General features: G+C 42.5%; 1 protein-coding gene across 1 annotated transcript in view; it reads left to right on the top strand.

The window, feature by feature from the left end:
• Nucleotides 1-23,788, top strand: part of ALPK3 (alpha kinase 3) — a 185,019-nt gene that overhangs the window by 149,614 nt on the left and 11,617 nt on the right. Inside the window, exons 6-8 of the mRNA XM_089655336.1 lie at nucleotides 13,492-18,570; nucleotides 19,225-21,199; nucleotides 23,477-23,624. Coding sequence (XP_089511462.1) covers nucleotides 13,492-18,570; nucleotides 19,225-21,199; nucleotides 23,477-23,624 — 7,202 coding nt within the window. The remainder of the gene's footprint in view (nucleotides 1-13,491; nucleotides 18,571-19,224; nucleotides 21,200-23,476; nucleotides 23,625-23,788) is intronic.

The following is a 23,788-nucleotide window of genomic DNA, read 5'->3' as shown; positions in this document are numbered from 1 at the left end:
ATGTAGTTAAGAATAAAATCAGCCAAAAATGATTACAGTTTTCTTAAATGCAGTAACATATTGCAGCCAGTGAAAATCCATCTTGTATTTGTAAAGAAGATTGATTTTCACGTGTATTTCATGAACATATGACACTATTACAGAGCATTATGAGTTTTCTAAAGCAAGAGCACAGCAGAAACAGTTCACATGCTCTAATTGAATTTCCATATGAACTGAACAGGCAGGTAGGGATAACCCTCACATTGATGTTGTATGTATACATTTAAACTTGAGCTATTGAATAAACTAAACAGCCAAGCAGGCTATGGCAAAAACCTGTACGTAACTAGAAGGACCAGAGCCTTCCCCATTTTGAACATTGGGTTGATAATAAATTTGGCAGTGCCTCCAGCCAGAACAGGGTCCCTATGAGTATTCCTCAGAAATTAATAAGTGATCTAATCAAGGTAATTGGGAGCAGGGGAGCTACTGAACCTAGCATATAAAAATATAACAAAAGTTATATAGATACAAAAGTAAAAAAGAAATACAAACTTTATATTATAAAATATTGGTAATAGTACATTCATCCATTGTGTAAACATATAACATCAACAAATTAACCCAGCATGAGTCCTGCTGGAATTATGCACATATACCTGGTTATGTACGGTATGATAGTGCTAGAACCTGCCATGGCATGAGTATAGGAAACATGCCTATGGGATTCACCGAAATGCAGAGTGTGGGGCTCCAGAGTGTCTGTACTGAGCAGAGAAGCACGGGTATCTAATTTCCTCTGTTTTTTTAAATCCTGGATCAGTGTCTGGAGCTTGAAGGCTTTAAAGTGTCTTGGGTGGAATGAAGCCTTCAATCCTGTGTCCAGGTCTTACTGGAGACCTGTAGGTTGTGTGAGGGTGCAGGTGTGAACACTCCTTAGAAAAGAGGCTTGGGTAAAGTTAAGGGCTCCAGCCAGAAGGTAGGTATGCTTCCATTTGGAGATAGTGTGTTCCTGTTAGGAGAAAGAGGTGCTCTATTCAAGAAGCAACACTCCATGTTGGAGAAATTCTATGTTACATAGTTACATAGTTAGTCTGGCTGAAAAAAGACAAAAGTCCATCCAGTTCAACCATAGAAAAAAAAAAAAGTGTTAAAATCCTATACCCATAGTTGATCCAGAGGAAGGCAAAAAAAACCCCAGCAAAGCACGATCCAATTTGCTCCTGCTGGGAAATAAATTCCTTCCTGATCCCCCGAGAGGCAATCGGATATTTCCTGGATCAACTTTACCTATAAATGTTAGTATCGAGTTATATTTTGTGTATCTAAGAAGAAATCCAGGCCTTTTTGAACCAATCCACTGAGCTGGCCAGAACCAACTCTTGAGGGAGTCTATTCCACATTTTCACAGCTCTCACTGTGAAGAAACCTTTCCGTGTTTGGAAATTACATTTCTTTTCCTCCAGACGTAAAGAGTGCCCCCTTGTCCTCTGTGATGACCTCAGGGTGAATAGCTCTACACGGAGTTCACTATATGAACCACTGATGTATTTATACATGTTGATCATCTCCCCCCTTAATCTCCTCTTCTCAAGAGAGAATAAATTCAGCTCCTCTAATCTTTCCTCATAGCTGATCTCCTCCATGCCTCGTGTCAGTTTAGTTGCCCTTCTCTGTACTTTCTCCAGTTCCCCAATGTTCTGTTTGTGAATTGGTGCCCAAAACTGAACTGCATATTCCAGGTGAGGTCTTACTATTGATTTGTACAGGGTAATATGATATCTCTCTTTCTGGAGTCTCCATGTTGGAGAGATTCTATGTTCATTGGGTTGAGAGAGTTGAGGCAGCTACGCAAGTCTGGGAGACTAAGAGAGAGTCTGGGAGACTGAGAAAGACGGGACAACTAGGTGAATCCAGGATACTGAGGGAATCTGTAAGTCTCAGAGGAGTGGGAGAGCCTGGGGTGTCAGAAGAACCCCTACTGAGAGGTCAGGAGTGGGCCCATACATCAGGAAGCTGTGACTAAAGGCTGAGTGAGCAAGGAAACCCAGAAAGCCAGCAGAAGATTGGTGAGACGGCTTGAGGGACCAGTGACAAGAGTAGCAGTGCTGCTGAAAAAAGAGCCAGGAGGTGGCTCAGCATTTCCATTACCTGATTTGCTATGTGAAACTGAAATTCCCTGCATGGGCAAGTTTTGTGAATTTCTAGTTTTCTTTTAAATAAAAGTTGGGGGGCAATCCCTAAAACGAAGTTTGGACAAGCATGGTCTCACTTACAAAAACTCTACTACCACTGAGCTAATGATCATTTAGCAAAAAAACCTCCAGAGCAGTAGCAGCAAAGACCAGTTACAGGGGCCCCTGGGCGATGATCACAGGTAGAACAACCATTCTGGTTCTGAAGAGCCAAATACTGGATCAGTTGCGATGCAGAGGTTTTTCTTACCAACAAAGCCTGTGGTGTGGCACTGGAATCTACTCTGCATCTCAGTCCCTAACAGTTTCTATTCTGCCATGCAACCAGATATCTAGCTACCTATCTCAAATGTCAAGCTAAAGCTAGCTAGAGAATCCTAGACCAGAAGAAAAAGCAGTTGTCTAAGGTAACATGAGCTGCATAAAAACTCTATTTATGAGGTTACACTAATATTATACTGCAAGGTGACTACTGCACAAATACATTAAAACTAACTCAACTATCTGCACAGTGCAAGTGAGATATTAACAATAGGACAGAGACACTTCTGTTACCAGACTGTCTGGATGGAATAATGTAGTAGCATCTGCTGTATGGATAGTTATCTGGCCAATTATGTCTCTACTTCCTGGAATCTCTGCTTTATAAGATTTCACAGTCCTCCAATCTTTGCTTCTAACTAAGCCAGCTGGGACAGGAAGTACCTGTCTATAACCAACCAACTCTGGTGTAATTAACAAGCAATTGGGCTGAGAGAGTTGATGTGGCTTCACAAGTCTGGGAGACTAAAAGAGAATCTGGGAGACTGAGAAAGCCAGGACAACAGGAGACTGAGGGAATTGGTATGTCTCAGAGGGGAGAGAGAGCCCTTCTGTCACCAGACTTGAGATAATCACAGAAGCTGCAACAGTTAAACTTTTAGAACATAGGAACACTTGATTAAAAGTCTCTGCTTCTGGTGTGGATGAAATAATGCAGTAGCAGCTGCTGTGTAGAGGGTCATGTGGCCAATTATGTCTCTACTTCCTGGAAACTCCACTTTATAAGATATCACAGTCCCCCAATCAGTGTTTCTGATCAAGCCAGTAGAGACCGAAAATACCTGTCTATAACCAACTAACTCTGGTATATTAACAAGCAACAGCTATTTTCAAATACAGACACCAAAGGGAAGTAGCTGAACAAAATCCCATGCTTACAAAAGGCTGTTACACAGAGTGAATCTTAAAAGGAAGTGCTAATGCTGTGTTCTCTCTTCAGAAAACCCAAAATGATATTTGTTGTGAATGTGCCCAATATAAATAAAATATATTAAGTATCAGATTGAAAAAAAAAATGAATCTTAGAAAAAAACATAAAATGTGTATGGGCCGTGTTTTAACTCTCTGACTGCCATGACATATACCTTATATTTTTGGCTACCTAGAAGAGGGACAGTCATGGCAAATGGAATACACCCTTGATTGGTGATGTGTTAATTTGTCAACCAGTTTCATATATAAAAATGTCAACTTCTTTTGTAACTGAATTACCATGCTACCCATTGTATCTAAAGAACTGTGTTAGTCCATTGTGATCAAGGCACATGTAAGTATATTTATATACGGTATGACAGTAAAGTATAAATGTCTAGAGTCCCTTGGCTGGTTGTATAATTAGAAAGTGACTTCATTCTCAGCTGCACAGAATGTTGACACTGATTAGCTATTCCCATGTTTGGATTTGCAAATATTGCCCAACTAAATTCACCAACACTAAAAGCAGCAGGTGATTTCATCATTCTCAATGAAGAAAATAAACAGACACCTCTGTAGCCATTGAAACATACCCAGAATAGTGTGAGCATGTAAGTCATAAAGGCTACTGTGACCTACACACTCCTGGAATTAGAAGCCGTGACTTGATGTCTGTGAGGAGGTAGCCAAGTGTTAATGACGTGATGGAAAACTGCAATGCAGACTGTCTACCAGTGACACCCACAGTTACATGAAATGATCACTCCCTAAATTTCCACAAGCTTTGTAGTACTTTTCTTTCAGGATGTTGCCCTCTAACTTTACAGCAACCATATCAACCTGCAACAAGACCATCTAAAGCTAGAGGAACCAGTTCATCCACCCTTTGGAGCTGCTACCTCTTCAATCAATGCTTTAGTTGATCTGGGCAGTACATTCAGGCTTTGTAACAAAGCAGAGTAAAAAAGGAGTGATGTTAAATTTTAGTTTTCCTTCTTGTTTGGCACAAGAGAAACAATTTGGGCCACCTTTAAAGCTTCATACAGCCTGCATATTGAAAGCTACTCATGCAGCTAACAATCCTGTGATCTTGAAATCTGTTTTTCCAGATTGATAGTCATGGCCAAAAATATTGGCACCCCAGCATTTCTCTCAGATCATGCACCACTTCATAGTTAGTATGACTGAAAAAGACAAAAGTCCATCCAGTTCAACCACAAAGAAAAAAAAATTGTTGTTCAGAAAATTGTTGCAATTACAAATGTTTAGGCATTCTCATGTTTATTTTATTCTTAAAAAAAATGGACTGGACAAAATTATTGGCACCTTCTCAAAATTGTAAGAAATAATTGCATTCCACGTTTGTGATGCTCCTGTAATTTGAAGTTAAACTCGCCTGTATCAATTAACAGGTGCTGCCCTTCAGTTTTTAGGGGGGCTGGTCTGGGGACATTGGGAATAGAAAAGGTCCCAATGCCAGTGGGGAAAAAATGCCCCATCTTTGATGTCAATGGAAGGAATAGTGCCCCTTTGTTTGTATCATTGGGAGAAATTGTGCCCCATCATTGGTGTCATTGGGCCCCATAGTTGATGTCATTGAGATAAATTGTGCCCCTTCATTGGTATCATCAGGGAAATTTGCCCCACTGTTGGTATCAGTGGATGAAATAGTGCCCCAGGGACTGGATAAAAACAAGCAAACTCATATGGAAGAAAAATATATTTGAAATATATTTTAAAAATATTCTTCCCAAATATATTTCCATATATTTAAAAGGCTACAATTTTGGCTATATTCAATATATTTCAAAATATATTTCAATAAATATATATATACTGCATGTTGAAATGCGTTTTTATTACAAAATATATGAAAAATATTTAAAAAAATACATTTCAAATATACTGTTTGTCTTTAAAAATACAAATCTACATTTTTGGAATGCATTTACAAATATATGGAAAAATATATTTTAAAATGACTTTTTTATATGTTAAAAAACATATATTTTTTAAAATATATATTTTTTAAATATATTCTTCAGATTTGTTTAACATATAAAAATTTTATTTTAACATATATTTTTACATTTATTTGTAAATGCATTCCAAAAATGTAGATTAGTATTTTTAAAGACATACAGTATATTTGAAATGTATTTTTAAATTTTTTTTTCATATATTTTGTAATAAAAACACATTTCAACAAGCAGTATATACTATATATATATATATATATATATATATATATATATATATATATATATATATATATATATATTGATTGAAATATATCAGATATGCCCATAATTGTAGCATTTCAAATATATGGCAATATATTTGGGGATATATTTTTAAAATATATTTCAAGGGCCGCAGTTTGGAGACCACTGTTATAATAGATGGTCCAAAAATAACTGCTGTTTGCATTGCTATTGCAATGCTGATGTTATAAAATAAAAGTATATGCTGTGACCATAGAACTCCTTTAGAGCTGACAACTCACTGTTGTAAAGTAAATTAGTGTTATTCTCTTTGTCTATATGCTTTGCAGAACATGAACCCCTCATACACATATTGTATAAACCTGATACTTTTGTTTTCAGTGGAAGTAGACAGTGCTATCATCAATTTCTATGAACCAGGCACCACACATAAGAAATAGAGCAGAGGTGCCCAATGCAATTTCTGATCAAAACACTACCTGTGCTGCTCCAGGTGGGCAGTGCAAAAGGAGAGGAAAACTACATTTTTGGTCTGTGAAGTTGTTTGCTTTTTGATAAGAGAAACAGAGGTTGGCATTTGCTGCATTTTACATTCATAATACCGTTACCCATAATGTTAGGACACAACTGAATTCTGGGTCAGGACAGATAATGCTAGCCAGAAACAGTGAATTATTATTTTTTTGTTGGGGATAACATTGTATCCACTATGCAATCTGTTCTCCAACTGAGCACTGATCTCACAATGCTTTGCGCATGAATACAACTAATTATTTTAGGAGAGATCATCACAGAATCAAAATGATAGTACTTTTGTGGCAGATAGACATCTAGCAAAGATAACAAAATATACTGTATCTCTATATAAATAAACTTTCTGAACCTAATGTTAGTGCCCCACAATGTCAAGGACCCAATGATAATTTTTTCTTAGGTTCAACTGCAATTTAAATACATACAATAAATATTAAGAAATAAATAATTAACCACTTGCCCTCCTCAGGATTTACCCCCCTTAACCACTTGCCTACCAGGCACTTATACCCCCTTATTTACCAGGCCAATTTTCAGCTTTCAGCGCTGCCGCACTTTGATTGACAATTGCGCGGTCATGCAACATTGTACCCATATGAAATTTTGATCATTTTTTTCTCACAAATAGAGCTTTCTTTTGGTGGTATTTAATCGCCACTGGGCGCTTTACTTTTTGCGCTATAAATTAAAAAATTGCAAAAAATTTGAAAAAAAAAAAAGTTTCTTTGTTTCTATTATAAAATTTTTCAAACAGGTAATTTTTCTCCTTCACTGATGTGCGTTGATGAGGCAGCACTGATGGGCACTGATAGGTGGCACTGATGGGCACTGATAGGCAGCACTAAAGGGCACTGATAGGCAGTACTAATGAGGTGGCACGGATAGGCGGCACTGATAGGCAGCACTAATGAGCTGTCATGGATAGGCAGCACTAATATGCAGCACTGATAGGCGGCACTGATAGGTGACACTGATGATAGGTACTGATAGACGGCACTGACTGGCATCACTGCTGGGCACTGACTGGCGGCACTGACTGGCACAACCGCTGGGCACTGACTGGTGGCACTGACTGGCAGCACTGCTGGGCTGCACTGGTGGGTGGCACTCGTGGGCAGCACTGGTGGGTGGGCACAGTTGGGCACAGGTGGGTGGCACTGGTGGGCACAGGTGGGTGGGCACAGGTGGGTGGCACTGCTGGGCACAGGAAGGTGGCACTTCTGGGCACAGGTGTGTGACACTGCAGAGTGGCACAGGTGGGTGCACTGCTGGGCACAGATGGGTGATCTGCTGGGCACAGGTGGGCAGAGCTAGTGGGCGCACTGCTGGGCACAGGTGAGCGGAACTTGTGGGTGGCACTGCTGGGCACCGATCATCAGGGCACTGATCATCACTGATTAACGGACAATTGCGCGGTCATGCAATACGGTACATAAATGAAATTTACATCCTTTTTTTCCCACAAATTGAGCTTTCTTTTGGTGGTATTTGATCGCCTGTGCGGTTTTTATTTTTTGCGCTATAAAAAAAGGCTGACAAATTTGAGGGAAAAAAACAATATTTTGGACTTTTTGCTATAAAACATGTCCAGTAAAAAAATTTAAAAATCAAATTTAGTCATATATTTCTGCCAAAATGTATTCTGCGACATGTCTTTGCTAACAAAAAAAACCCAATACGTTAATAAATTAATTGGTTTACGTGAAAGTTATAGCGTTTACAAATGGCGGGAAAGATACTGGGATTTTTAATTTTTGTTTATACTAATAATGGCGGCGATCAGCGACTTATGGCAGCGATCATAGAGGGATTACTTTGACGCAGTTGGCCAGCTTAAGCATGTATTGCAATATGTGTGAACTAAATATCCCTATTTATTGCATAGTCTGCTTGAAAGGGTATATACCAGTGTGCAGAGGGTCCTTCAGAATTTCTAGTCCTTCAGAATTTCTTATGGCAGCGATCAGTGACTTATGGCGGCGATCAGCGACTTATGGCAGCGATCAGTGACTTATGACAGGACTGCGGGACTGCGGCGGACATTCTGACACAGTGGGGGAACTGACTTGGGGTCACTGACATCCCCAGTGACACCAATACAGTGATCAGTGCAAAAAAAAAAACACTGACACTGTACTAATGGCACTGGGGAGGAAGGGGTTAACTTTTGTATTTACTGAAAGGGTTAACTGTGTGAGGGGAGTATTTAACTAGGGGGTGGGGGTGTGTATTGCACGGGAACACGCTGATCCGGAGAGATAAACTCTTCTCTTCGGATCAGCATGTCAGGAGCTGACGGGACTGACAGAAAGCACAGCTGCAGTGTAAACACTGCAGCCGTCCTCTCTGTCAGTGATTGCCGCTAATCGCCGGGACACGGTAGGTAATGACCGGCTGTGACCTGCGACTGACACCCCCTACCTGTTTTGCAAACGCACGTTTTAAAACATGGTTTTGCCCAGCCGTGCCGACCAGCCACCGTATTTCTACAGTGGCTGGTTGGCAAGAAGTTAATAAACACATAATAAGTAAATAAAAAATAGTATTTATAGTGTTATTAATCACCCAACAATAACACCAGTCTGCTTATGCAGTAATGCATGCTTGTTATAGTCTCTGTGGAAGGGGTTAATCCTCAGCATTGTGTAAAAAGGCTGTTTGATCCTGTCTTCTCTGATCCTTCCCTTGTTTTGCTGTCCCCAATCCATCTGCCATAGTTAGAGCAGCAGTGGCAAGTCTGCACATGCTCTGTTTGGTGTGTATTTGCTAGAGAGTTTTGGATTTTTTTTGGAGGGGGTGCATGTGATCAACACAGGACCAATCAGTGCTGTCCAAAAAGAGGATCAGGGGTCATGCAGCCTCATAGGAAAGTCAGAGGAGAATTAAAACTCTTCCTACAAAAAAAAACAGTGCTCGGCCAGACACTGATTGAAGTCACAAAACTGCTATGTACTGCTGATGTGAAAAGGTATTTAGCAGTTTATATATACTAAAATAATTGCACTTCCATGTTCTGTATACTGTAGAAGACCAGATATAGTGAATGCAGGGTCCTGGGTTTAGTAACACTGTAGGTGTGCAAAAATATAAAAATATGTATGAAAATAAATATATACTATATTGCCAAAATTATTCGGACGCCTGCCCTTACACGCACATGAACTTTAATGGCATCCCAGTCTTAGTCAGTAGGGTTCAATATTGAGTTGGCCCGCCCTTTGCAGCTATAACAGCTCAACTCTTCTGGGAAGGCTGTCCACAAGGTTTAGGAGGGTGTCTATGGGAATGTTTGACCATTCTTCCAGAAGCGCATTTGTGAGGTCAGGCACTGATGTCAGACAAGAAGGTCTGGCTCACAGTCTCCACTCTAATTCATCCCAAAGGTGTTCTATTGGGTTGAAGTCAGGACTCTGTGCAGGCCAGTCAAGTTCCTCCACCCCAAACTCGCTCATCCATGTCTTTATGGACCTTGCTTTGTGCACTGGTGCGCAGTCATGTTGGAACAGGAAGGGGCCATCCCCAAACTGTTCCCACAAAGTTGGGAACATGAAATTGTCCAAAATGTCTTGGTATGCTGACGCCTTAAGAGTTCCCTTCACTGGCACTAAGGGGCCAAGCCCAACCCCTGAAAAACAGCCCCACACCATAATCCCCCCCTCCACCAAACTTTATTCTTGGCACAATGCAGTCAGGCAAGTACCGTTATCCTGGCAACCGCCAAACCCAGACAAGTGCATTGGATTGCCAGACAGAGAAGTGTAATTTGTCACTTCAGAGAACAAGTCTCCACTGCTCTAGAGTCCAGTGGCGGCGTGCTTTACACCACTGCATCTGACAATTTGCATTGCACTTGGTGATGTAAGGCTTGGATGCAGCTGCTCGGCCATGGAAACCCATTCCGTGAAGCTCTCTATGCACTATTGTTGTGCTAATCTGAAGGCCACATGAAGTTTTGAGGTCTTTAGCTATTGACTCTGCAGACAGTTGGCATGTGCTGACCCCACTCTGTCATTTTACATGGCCTATCAATTTGAGGCTGAGTTGCTGTTGTTCCCAGTTGCTTCCACTTTGTTATAATAGCACTAACAGTTGACTGTGGAATATTTAGTAGCAAGGAAATTTCACAGATGGACTTATAGCATAGGTGGCAACCTATCACGGTACCATGCTTGAATTCACTGAGCTCCTGAGAGCGACCCATTCTTTCACAAATGTTTGTAGAAGCAGTCTGCATGCCTAGGTGCTGCTGTTAGAAATCACAGGGCCCCATACAGCCTACTTGACAGGTCCCCTCCCCCAGAAAATACACTAAAGTCATTATTAGCTGACACAAATCTAACATAACGTATAAAATTCCTGACAAAGCTAAAAAGATAAAACTGTATTGAGTTAACAAAGTTCTGGTTGTAAATGGGGGGTCATTCACATGCTGTGCTGTGGCCTGTACAGTGTGAATCAGTGATTTTTTTTTTAATGACTATTTCTGTGCACAGGCAGACATTTGTTATGGGGACACAACAGCTGTATAAACACAGCTGCAGGTCCTAATTTGACAGGTGTGTGGATGCAGGTGTATTTACCCCAAACCCTGACAGTGTATATTTGGGGCCACTCACCCACACCCACCTACCTGCACCTGCACACTTATCAAATTAGGACCTGCGGCTGTGATCCTACAGACGCTGCATCCTCATAGAGTAACAGGCGGTGCCATCAAACCGTTCATTCACATTGTATAGGCCAGAGAACCCGTGTGAATGATCCCTTAATTTTTTTAAATTAGCTTTTACAATTTTTATTTTTACAACTCTGTTGGGGGGAGGAGGCTTGGGTGGATTATTAGGGGTCTAAAGAGACCCCTGTCATCTCACCTTAGAGGCAGAGAAAGGAATTGAGGACACAGATTTTTCAATTCCTTTCTCTATAAGCCTCACCTACACTGCAGGTAAAAGAACAGGAGACAGAGGCTTCTATTCATTCATAAAAATAAAATTAAACAGCAGCAAAGCACCAAAAGACGTCTAATATATAGCTTCTTTTTTTGGGGAGGGGAGACCACTCAAGCCCATAAGGATGTGTAAAGCTCCTTTCACATAGGCGGACTCTGAAAGTGGATTCGCCTGCTCACAGGGGTATCTATCTGTTGATCCCCGCTGAGTAGGCAGATGATGGCAGGTTTGTGTCCACTCTGGTGCTGCAGAGCGGACATAGGCACTGCCTGATGATTTCAATGGGACGAATGGATGGAAATGGACCACCATTGTCATGTGATCTGATCCGCTGGATGGATGGGGAACAGATCCCGATCTGTCTGTTTTTGGCATACAAGATCAGATTGGATGCTGGCGGGTGTCAGCTGACTATAGTCCAAAGAAGTCTATGGATGGACCGATCCAAACCGCCTGAAAAACAGCCCGCTCTCCTCTATGGGCAGTTGGATGTAAACAGACCGCATGTCCATTTGCACCCAACTGTCATCCTATCTGATCCAATCTGCTAGACGGAAGGGGAAGGGATCCCCCATCCGTCTGTTTTTAGCATATTGAATTGGATGTAGGTGTCTGTAAACTGACAAGGGATTCATTTACATCCGGCTGCCAATAGAGGACAGTAGAGGGTCTGATCGGATCTGCCTGAAAAACAGACAGGCGGACCCAATCAGTCTGTCCGTGTGAAAGGGACATAAAAGGTTAAAAAGCCCTTTTAAAACTTTTAATAGTTCTACTCACAATCAAGAGCATAACCAGAGAACTGCAGCAAAGTATAAAGGTCTGTGTTGGGGCTCCAAACCAAGACTCCAGGAGGGGGAAAAGATCTGTGGACAGCCTCTGGACTGCTGTCATACACTCAGCTGGATGGAAGAAGAAACAGCTGATGGGATCTGGCACTCCAATTGGACCAGCACTCAAGTAGAAGTCACCACAGGAGTCTGAGCACAGAACTTCCTCTTCTTCAGCTGTGAACAGAGGATCCAGGTGGCTGTTTCTTTTTCCGCCCAGCTGAATATATGGCTGCAATCCAAAACTATTGAAGTTTTAATAAACATTTCAATCTTTTATACAGTACTGTGGACTTGCATGGTCATTTCCCGCCCCCCCCCACTCCTTGTGTCCTGTTCTCTGCGGGGGTCCGGGCACACAGGGGGAACTAGTTGTGAGCAGGCAGGGAGGATGATTGGTGCAGCAGAGTGAGGAGAGTACTGAAATGATGCTCTGTGTGTCTATCCTTCCAGCAGCTGAAAGCTGGCTTATCTTCCTCTACCCCGCACCAGCTTTCAGCTGCTGGAAGGATAGACACACAGAGCATAATTTCAGTATTCTCCCCACTCTGCCGCACAGATCATCTTCCCTGTTCAGCTCGCATCTGGTTCCCCCTGTGTGTTCAGGCCCCTGACAGTGGTAACCCCCCCCCCCGTCGGCAGCCCTGGTCCCAATACCTTTGGCAATATAATGTATAAGCAGCATGCATTGAGGCAGGATGTTACAAAGAAAATGTTCATAATACTCTGATCCAGTGGTCTCCAAACTGTGGCCCTGGGGCCAGGTACAGCCCTTGCTTGTATTTATCTGGCCCTCCATATCCCCCCACTGATATGAGACATTATTCTGCTAACTGACACAAACAATATGGCACCATTTCTCCCACTGACACCAACAATGGAGCACTATTCCTCCCAATGATACCAACGATGGGGCGCTATTCCTCCCAATGATACCAACGATGGGGCACTATTCCTCCCAATGATACCAACGATGGGGCACTATTCCTCCCAATGATACCAACGATGGGGCACTATTCTTCCCAATGATACCAACAATGGGGCACTATTCCTCCCATTAATACCAACGATGGGTCACTATTCCTCCCAATGATTCCAACAATGGAGCACTATTCCTGCCAATGGTACCAACAATGGAGCACTATTCCTCCCAATGATACCAACAATGGGGCACTATTCCTCCCAATGATACCAACAATGGGGCACTATTCCTCCCAATGATACCAACAATGGGGCACTATTCCTCCGCCTAATACCAAATGTGGCGATGTTTACTCCCACTTATGCCAGGAAAATGTGCTGCTGGCCACAGTCCGGCCCTCCTAAAGTGTAAAGGACAATAAACTGGCCCTTTGTTTAGAAAGTTTGGAGACCCCTGCCTTCATCTATAGAGCAATGCTGTCCCAGTTGCTTTATTTTAGTACAGGCCATGCTGTAAATTAAATTAGCATTGAAGTTTGTTATTTATTCTTTGTGTTTCACTGTAATATGTAGGTTGAATTAATATTAATCTTTAACTGATTTGTGTGTTTTTTCACAGGAGAAGGCCCGAACAGAGACACTAGAGAAGCTTCAGAATTTAGAAGTGGAGTACATGGCCTTACAGAAAGCATATGCCCTACTGCAGCAGCAGCTTGAACTCAGCCAGAAGGCAGAGAAAATGAAAGCAGAGGAACAGAGGGCAGAGGCACAGAAGGCAGAGGCACAGAGGGCAGAGGCACAGAAGGCAGAGGTACAGAGGGTAGAGACAATGAAGGTAGAGGCAATAAAAGCAGAAGCACAGAGGGCAGAGGCAATTAAGTCAGAGGCACAAAAGGCAGAGACAAAGAGGGCAAGGGCACAAAAATCAGAAGTACAGAGGGCAGAGACAAAGAATGTAGATGCAATAAAAGCAGAGCCACAGAAGAAAGAGGCAATAAAGTCAGAAGCACAGAAGGCAAGGGCGCAAAAGGCAGAAGTACTGAGGACAGAGACAATGAAGGTAGAGGCAATAAAAGCAGAGGCACAGCGGGCAGAGACACAGAGGACAATGGCAATTAGGGCAGAGGCACAGAGGGCAAGGACACAAAAGGCAGAGGTACAGAGGGCAGAGATAGTGAAGGTTGAGACAATAAAAGCAGAGACAAAGAAGGCAGAGACAATGAAGGCAGAGGCACAGAGGGTAGAGGTACAGAGGGCAGAGACAATTAAGGAAGAGGCACAAAAGGCAGAGGCAATTAAGGCAGAGGCACAGAGAGCAAGAACACAAAAGGCAGAGCTAAAGAGAGCAGAAAAAATTAAGGAAGAGGCAATTAAGAAAGAGGCTCAGAAGGCAGAGGCAATGAAGGCAGAGACAACGAAGGGAGTGGCACAGAAGGTAAAGGCATTTAGGACAGAGACACAGGGGGCAGTCACAATGAAGGTAGAGGCAATAAAATCAGAGACACAGAGAGCAAAGACAATGAAGGCAGAGGCACAGAGGGCGGAGGCAATTAAGGCAGAGGCACAGAGGGCAGAGACAATGAAGGCAGAGACAATGAAAGCAGAGGCACAGAGGGCAGGGATACAAAAGGCAGAGATACAGAGGGTAGAGACAATGAAGTTTGAGGTAATGGAAGCAGAGACAAAGAAGGCAGAGGCACAGAATACAGAGGCAATTAAGGCAGAGGCACAGAGGGCAGAGGCACAGAAGGCAGAGGCAATGAAGAAAGAGGCACAGAGGGCAAAGGCACAAAAGGAAGAGGTACAGAGCGCAGGTACAATTAAGAAAGAGGCACAGAAGGTAGAGGCAATGAAGGCAGAAGCACGGAAGGCAGAGGCGCAGAGGGCAGAGACAATCAAAGAAGAGGCACAGAAGGCAGAGACAAATAAGGCAGAGGCCCAGATGTCAGTGGCAATGAAGGCAGAGGCACAAAAAGCAGAAGTACAGAGGGCAGAAACAATGAAGGTAGAGGCAATAAAAGCAGAGGCACAGAGGGCAGAGACAAAGAAGGCAGAGGCACAGAGGGCTGAGACAAAGAAGGCAGAGGCACATAGGGCAAAAGCACAAAAGGTAGAGGTACAGAGGGCAGAGACAATTAAAGAAGAGGCACAGAAGGCAGAAGCAAATAAGGCAGAGGCACAGAGGGCAGAGACAATTAAGGTAGAGGCAATAAAAGCAGATGTAGAGGGGACAGAGACAAAGAAGGCAGATGCACAGAGGACTGAGGTATTGAAGGCAGAGGCACAGAGGGCAAGGGCACAAAAGTCAGAGGTACAGAGGGCAGAGACAATAAAGGAAGAGGCACAGAAGGTAGAGACAGAGAGGGCAAGGGCACAAAAGGCAGAGGTACAAAGGGCAGAGACAATGAAGGTAGAGGCAATAAAAGCAGAGGCGCAGAGGGCAGAGAGAAAGAAGGCAGAGGCATGGAGGACAGAGACAATAAAGGCAGAACCACAGAAGACAGAGGCAATGAAGGCAGAGGCAATGAAGGCAGAGACACAGAGGGCAAGTGCACAAAAGGCAGAAGTACAGAGGGCAGAGACAATTAAGGAAGAGGCACAGAAGGCAGAGGCAATAAAGGAAGAGGCAAAGCGGGTAAACACACAAAAGGCAGAATTTCAGAGGGCAGAGACTATGGAGGTAGCGGCAATAAAAGCAAAGGCACAGAGGGCAAAGGCAATGAAGGCAGAGACACAGAGTGCAGAGCCAATAAAAGCAGAAGCACAGAAGGCAGAGGCAATTAAAGCAAAGGCACAGAATGCAGAGGCAATGAAGACAGAGGCACAGAGGGCAGAGACGATAAAAGCAGAAGCGCAGAAGGCAGAGGCAATTAGGGCAGAGGCACAGAATGAAGAGGCAATGAAGACAGAGGCACAGAGGGCAAGGGAACAAAAGGCAGAGGTACAGAGGACAAACACAATTAAGGAAGAGGCACAGAAGGCAGAGGCAATGAAGGCAGGGGCACAAAAGGCAGAGGCAATGAAGGCAGAAGTACGGAAGGCAGAGGCACATTGGTCAAGGGCACAAAAGGCAGAGGTACAGAGGGCTGAGACAATTAAGGAAGAGGCACAGAAGGCAGAGGCAATTAAGGAAGAAGCACATAAGGCAGAGGCACAAAAGGCAGAGATACAGAAGGCAGAGATAATTAAGGAAGATGCACAGACGGCAGAGGCAATGAAAGCAGAGACACAGAGGGCAAGGGCACAAAAGGCAGAGATACAGAAGGCAGAGACAATTAAGGAAGAGGCACAGAAGGCAGAGGCAGTGAAAGCAGAGACACAGAGGGCAAGGGCACAAAAGGCAGAGGTACAGAGGACAGAGACAGTTAAGGAAGAGGCAAAAAAATCAGAGCCAATGAAGGCAGAGTCACAGAGGGCAAGTGCACAATGGGCAGAGACAATTAAGGAAGAGGCACAGAAGGCAGAGGCAATTAAGGAAGAGGCACAGAAGGCAGAAGCAATTAAGGAAGAGGCACAGAGGGCAGAGGTACAGAGGACAGAAGTAAAGACACAAAAGCCAGAAAAACAGAGGGCAGGGACTAAGAAGGTAGAGGCAACAAAAGCAGAGGCACAGAGGACAGAAACAAAGAAGACAGAGGTACAGAGGGCAGAGACAATTAAGGAAGAGGCACAGAAGGCAGAAGTAATTAAGGAAGAGGCACAGAAGGCAGAGGCACAGAGGGCAAGGGCACAAAAGGCAGAGGTACAGAGAGCAGAGACAATTAAGGAAGAGGCACAGAAGGCAGAAGCAATTAAGGAAGAGGCACGGAAGGCAGAGGCACTGAGGGCAAGGTCACTAAAGGCACAGGTACAGAGGGCAGAGACAATGGAGGTAGAAGCAATACAAGCAGAAACAAAGAAGGCGGAGACACAGAGGGCAGAGGCAATGAGAGCAGAGGCAGAGAGGACAAGGGCTCAAAAGGCAGAGGTACAGAGGGCAGAGACAATCAAGGAAGAGGCACAGAAGGCAGAGGCAATTAAGGAAGAGGCACAGAACACAGAGGCAAAGAAGACAGAAGTACATAGAGTAGAGACAATGAAGGTAGAGGCAATAAAAGCAGAGGTACAGAGGGCAGGGACAAAAAAGGCAGAGGCACAGAGGGCAGAGGCACAGAGGGCAAGGGCACAAAAGGCAGAGGTACAGAGGGCAGAGACAATCAAGGAAGAGGCACAAAAATCAGAGGCAATTAAGCAAGAGGCACAGAGGGCAGAGACAAAAAAGGCAGAGGCACAGAGAGCAGAGACAATCAAGGAAGAGGCACAGAAGGCAGAGGCAATTATGGTAGAGGCACAGAAGGCAGAGACAAAGAAGGCAGAGGCACAGAGAGCAGAGACAATCAAGGAAGAGGCACAGAGGGCAAGGGTACAAAAGGCAGAGGTACTGAGGAAAGAGACTATGAAGGTAGAGGCAATAAAATCAGAGACACAAAGAGCAGAGACAAAGAAGGCAGAGGCACAGAGGGCAGAGGCAATGAAGGCAGAAGCAATTAAGGCAGAGACACAGAAGGCAGAGGCAATGAAGGCAGAGACAATAAAGGAAGAGGTAGGGAAGGCAGATGCAATGAAGACAGAGGTACAGAGGGCAGAGACAAATAAGGCAGAGGCAATGAAAGCAGAGGCACAGAGGGCAAGGGCACAAAAGGCAGAAGTAGAGTCAGAGACAATCGGGGTAAAGGCAATAAAAGCAGAGACACAGAGGGCAGAGACAAAGAAGGCAGAGGCACAGAGGGCAGACGTAATGAAGACAGAGGCACAGAGGGCAGAGGCAATGAAAGCAGCGGCACAGATTGCAGGGGCACAAATGGCAGAGATACAGAGGGCAGAGACAATGAAGGCAGAGGCAATGAAAGCAGAGACACAGGGTTCAGAGGCAAAAAAGGTAGATGCAATTAAGGTAGAGGCATGGAGGTCAGAGACAAGGAGGGAAGATGTGCAGAGGTCAGAGACAATGAAGGCAGAAGCAAAGAGGGCAGAGTCAATGAAGGCAGAGGCACAAAGGACAGGGACAGAAAAGGCAAAGGTACAGAGGACAGAGACAATTAAGGTAGAAGTAATAAAAGCAGAGGCACATAGGACAGAAACGATCAAGGCAGCAGTACAGAGAGCAGAGGCACAGGAAGAAGAAACAAAGAGCGCAGAGGCAATGAAGGCAAGGGAAAAGATGGCAGAGAAACATAAAGCAGAGAATCAGAAAGTAGATGTACAGAGGGATAAGGCATTGAAGGCAGAGGCACAGAGGGTAGAGGTACAGAAAACAGATGCACAGAGGTCTAAGGCAATTAGGGCAGATACACAATTGGCAGAGACAATGAAGGAAGAGGCACAGAATGCAAAGGCAATAAAGACACAGGCACAGAGAACAGTGGTAATGAAGGCCGAAGCACATAAATCAGAGGCGCAAAGAACAGAAGCAGAGAATGCAGAGGCACTGAGAGCTTGGACATTGAAGGCAGTGGAACAGAGGGTGGAGGCACAGAAGGCAGAGGCACAAAAATCAGATTCACAGAAGGCAGAGGAAATTAAAGAAGAGACACAAAGGGAAAAGACAATGAAAGCAGAGGCACAAATGGCAAAGGCCATGGAAGTAGAGACACAGAAGGCAAAGGCACAGACTACTCAATCTGAGAAGGCAAAAGCTCAAAAGGCCGAGATACAGGAGGTAGCATATATGTTTTCAAACAGTTTTTCATTTTACTGAAGATTTATTCACAGCTCACCATATTTTAAATCAAGTTAAAATGGATTACCTTATAATAATGATAATAATTAATAATAATAATGTTTTGATTAAAGCTTATCTGAATAAATATGGTGTTCAGCATTATCTTTCTAATTGCTTTCATCAGAAATCCATAAATAAGGGGTCCTCATTCAAGAAGTGTACTCAGAGCTATGCAAGCCTTTATGTTCCAGAGATCAAATGTGCATCCAGAACCACTGGTTTATAGCATAAATAACCTAATGTTAGAGGGCCATTTGTTCCACAGTTTGTATCTGGGGCATTAAAGAGTGATTGCCATTGCTCCATCCACTGTCCATAGAGAATAAACTCCTTATATATTGGTTTCATATTGAAAGTGATATATTTTTTTACCTCTGTATTTAAAAAACAATGTTGTACTTTGCAGTAGTTTAGTGGAAAGCTTTTGGTCACTTTTAGAATTCCTTACCAAAACTTGCCTTTTTTTACATATAAGTGAATAATATGTATAGATCAATAAATGCAAGGATATTAAATATACAGTAGTAATATGCTGAGTATGTTATGTAAAATTCCAATTGATTTGTTAACTCACTGATACATTTCTTTTAGATGCCAGAACCCTCAGAATACATGGGAACTCCTGTAGTGAAACTAACTGACAGCATTGAAACTAATGTTTCTACAGCAGAAGCAAACATGGAAGACAAGACTGATTTGAAATGTCCAAACTCACCAGAACCAATACATATGGAAACTGAAGAGTTTACTACACAAGACGAAACCTCTGCACTGGATGCTGTGCCTCAGGTTGAGCAACAAGAAGCTCTTACAAAACTAGAATCTGATGTACAATTAAAGGAGCAACAGGCTGTAGGAAGTGATGAAGGCTTATCAAATATTACAGTGCTTTCCACTAAAAGGTCTGTACGACTCCCAGAGGTTGCAGGTACACAGTCCAGTGAAGCTGAGATACCTCAGGAGAACGAGGAGAAGCTAAAGACACACCAATGTGAAGTAAGCCATTCTAATAACAATGAACCACTGTTAGAAGTTGGCTCTCTCATTAGAACAACAAATATAGCTGAGCAAGTGAATAAAGCAGTAACAGAAACAGAAACAGATTTAACATCTAAGGTATCATCAGAATTACCAACTCAAGAATATGCTGCACAAATAGCTGAAAATGTACAGGGTGCTAATCTTCCAGCAGATAGTTCAACTAAAATATTACTTAGTGATCAAAACCAGTCAGTAGTGACCCTCCTTCGTGATGTGAAAAAAGCTTTGGAGACTGGAGTGACTACTAAGGATGAAAGCTCTGTAGATCCAATTTCCTTGACTGCTCCACTAAATCTAGAACAAGCTGAAGAACATTATAAAGCTGCTCCGATGCCAGGCTTGCCACAAAATATAGGACAGGATAAAGAATCTGAGCAATTGGTAACTAATAGCTCAACCATCAAAGAGAAGGTACGTGAAACAGACCTGCCTTCCACTGAACAACTTTCTTTACATTCAGAGCAGGAAAACATTCAGGAAAATGTATCACAACATCAAGATAAACAAGATCACAGTCTCGTAACAACCTTGAAAAATTCTTTGTTGATGTTATTTCATATGAAAACAGCAGATACTGAAGACCATAAAGTTAAAACAAAAAGTCAAAGAAACTTGACTGAAGCTCATCAAGAATCATCTGGAGACATGTATGCATCTGAAAGAAGCCCCCCAAGTTCTCGGAAGGTTTATGAATCTGGCAAGGACAGTGACTCTCCACAGAGTCCAGAAAGCATGCATTCCACTTCCACTTCAGGTAAACGTTCTCCATCATCCGAAGAAGACATGGTTCATAGTGCAGATTCATTGACAACAAGTCCAACAATTCCCAGGAGAATCACTGATTTTTCAAGGAAAGGAGAAATAGCCCAAGTGGAAAGTGCTCCATTAAGTCCAGTCACACCAAAGAGAAGTTCAAAAGGCATTAGTGAGGAAACCTTCTTGACTAAAGAAGACCTACGTTTTAGTCCTTCCACTTCAAGAAAAATTGCAGCTAAAATAGCTTCAGGATCAAATTCCATTTCTGCATTATCTGTGCCTTCTATAGTTGTTGGTAGCCTACCTGAGAATACACCTGGAAATATGCTGTATGAACCCCAAAGAGATAGCAATCGTAAATGGAGGTCTAGTGAGAACTTATCTGCAATTCCTTCGGCAACGCCACAGGAGCTGGCTTCTGGTGCTCGCCGTAAGATATACCTTCCTAAGTCTAAACAACTGGAGGGTGAAGATGATGGTAATATGGGATCCATAACTCCACCCCCCAAAAAAGGGAGCCCCAACGTATCCCCAGGATTGTCTAGAAAAAGCGGCTCACTTCTGGCATCTCAGTCTCCTCCAGTGGAAAGACGTTCCCCTGGTACAACCCGAAGAACGACAAAGCTAGAAGTTCCAAAGATATGTGAAGAAACTGTAGATCAGAAAAAGGCCTCTGATTCTGGTTCTCAAGAATCAAAAGAATCAGGTGTACCACTTAAGGAAGAACCACAGATTACAGAAATTAAAAAAGTAAATGATCCTTATAAAGGTGGGTCATTTAATGCCATAGTCCAGATATGTTGTATTTTCTGTTGTGAACCATAAAGATTAACAATTTTTTAAATCTGATCTAAAGGAAACTAGAAGCATATTTTTAGGTTATAATGTGCCCAGACTTATTTGCAACAATTACAATTTCTTTAGCATTTGGGTTTAACATGGAAGACAAACTAACTCAAATACATTTTCTATTCAAAGTCCATACTGAATATATACAGTTGTCAATAACTGGTGTCTGCCTCTGAATAATTGATGCTTACATCTACTTAGACATCTACCAAGCGTTAGCTGTGTGAACAGGAGAAGCAGACAGAGTGATCAATATGTATGCTGTTATTCGCACAACCTACCTGGACTGAGTCACTGCCAAAATGAAAGGCGATAGAGAAATCTGCATTAAACTTTTTTTTCCCCGATCTTTGCACAGCCATGTATGGTAGTTGATTCCGCAGTGTGCAGGTCATTATACTATATTGATAGTATGTATATAATATGCTGTGCTATTGTGGCACACTTTCTCTACGTGCCTACAGTAAAGTGAACACTTTTGCATGCCCTTGCAGGGCAAAGTAAAGGGGTCATTAAACTTTCCCCACCCCATCAATATATAATCACATTTAATTTACTTGCTTGCCCCTTCACTTAGCCAAGAGGTGTGAAGTTAAATACCCAGCACTTGGTATGAGCATGTGACTCACTGTTCCCCTTTCATGTGATAGTGTTGGTTCTTTGTGATTGGCCCAGTGCTATCACACTGGGGCAGGGTGGCCAAACCTTTCACAGCCCTTCCCTGATACCAGCAGCCAAACAGAGTAGAATGGGAGTGAGGACATGTGAAAACAAGGTGTTTCTGGGGGAAGAGAGGATTAAATTACCAAATTACCTTGACCTGCATTGGCAGGAACTGTATCAGTTGTCTCCTGATTTTATTTTTATTAAGTCTCAATGTGGTCATATAAAATCCAATTTTCATTAGCGACACAACAATTTCAAGCATTATTAGTGACACAGTATATACCTTAAACCATGAATAATGCCAGATTAGATTTTCCATAATGCTAGAAATCCACTTTTAAACTCAGAATATGCCACAACTAACATTGCACTTTGTTGGGAGCGATAGATATTGAAGCAGTTATCTTTAATATTGAAGATGGTTTCTTCATTATTATTATTATTATACAGTATTTATTTAGCGCCAAAGGGTATGCTCAGCGCTGTACAGTAGCAAGGGGGGCAGAACATGAGTCAAGACAGTAACAATACAATACACGAGGGGTTCGAGGGCCCTGCTCTTTCGAGCTTACAATCATGGTTATTCCTGTTAAATTGCATAAAAGTGTTATTTTTCAGAATACTAATATTTAAAGCACAACTAAAGGCAAAACCTTTCTTTTAGTTTTAGACAGAGTGGAGATGGATTAGATCACCTGTCAGTTTGTATTGCTGCCTGTGCCCCTGTTAGGGAGATTCACTCTCTCTAGTGATCCTGTTTACCATTGTCATTGAAAGGTAAAGTAAGAGAAAATTCCAAATTTTGGGTTGGTCCCAGAAAAGTAAAAAGTGGAAATCTTCCAATGGGGACACTAGTTCTGGTGACCTGGGGGCCCTTAAGGGACTCCCTTAATTTGCAGGGATTTCCTCTCACTTCCTGCTTTGGCTATGGGATAGAAAGTGAAGGGAAATCTCCCCAGTGGGACACACTTGGCAAAAAATAAACTGACAGGGGTTATGACTCTCCCTAAATATATCCAAAATGAAAAAAGTGGTTTGGCTATAGTTCTACTTTATTGCTAGCTTCATTGCCTTCCCTGTAGAGCACTAGATTATGGTTTACACTCTGTAGCCTAGTCAAAAACTGTTGAAAAATAATCTCAACATGAAGTGAAATTCATGTTTTTATACTTTTGGGAACTGGCAGATTTGTATTGCTGTGATCCTATTGGGAAAATATCCGATTGCTCTCTCCCCTGATGCCTGCAATGAGGAATTAAACTTTTACAGCTGTTGTTGCTATTGTCACTGAAACAGTAGAAGAAGAAAATTTGTCAATGAGGGCATCTGATCCTTTGACACCTGTTAATAGCTATATTAATGCTATTTCTGTTAACTTCTTGTCATGCCTCTGGGGTAGTAAGTCAGTGGAAAACTCTCCAATGGGAACACAGGAATAAAATGTGCAAAAAAAAAAGTTTCCCATATTTCAACTTTCATTTTGCTTCAATTAAAATTGTTTAAATCATTTAAAAATTTGCATTTTCTTAAGCTCCACAGGTAATTCGGAAAATACGGGCGGAACAATTTTCGGATGCATCAGGGAATTTAAAACTTTGGTGCCAGTTCTTCAATATTTTAAGTGACTCAGATATTACATGGTACAAAGATGAAGTTCAAGTGGCAAAATTAAAGAGATGGTAATGATCAAATTTTTGGGGATATATTTCCAAGGGCACTTTTTCACTATTAAAAGCAGCACACTTAATATAAAGAATTTTAAAGACAGACCCCATTCAAAAGAAAATAATTACTTTCCGGACCTGGTATTTGGCAGTCTGCCAGGCTGCATGCTCAGATAGGA

The sequence above is a fragment of the Staurois parvus genome, unplaced genomic scaffold (assembly GCF_062004578.1).
Source record: "Staurois parvus isolate SC_StPar_1 unplaced genomic scaffold, SC_StPar_1.0 ptg000832l, whole genome shotgun sequence".
In the NCBI taxonomy this organism is placed as follows: Eukaryota; Metazoa; Chordata; class Amphibia; order Anura; family Ranidae; genus Staurois; species Staurois parvus.
This window is presented reverse-complemented; position numbering and strand designations above follow the sequence as displayed.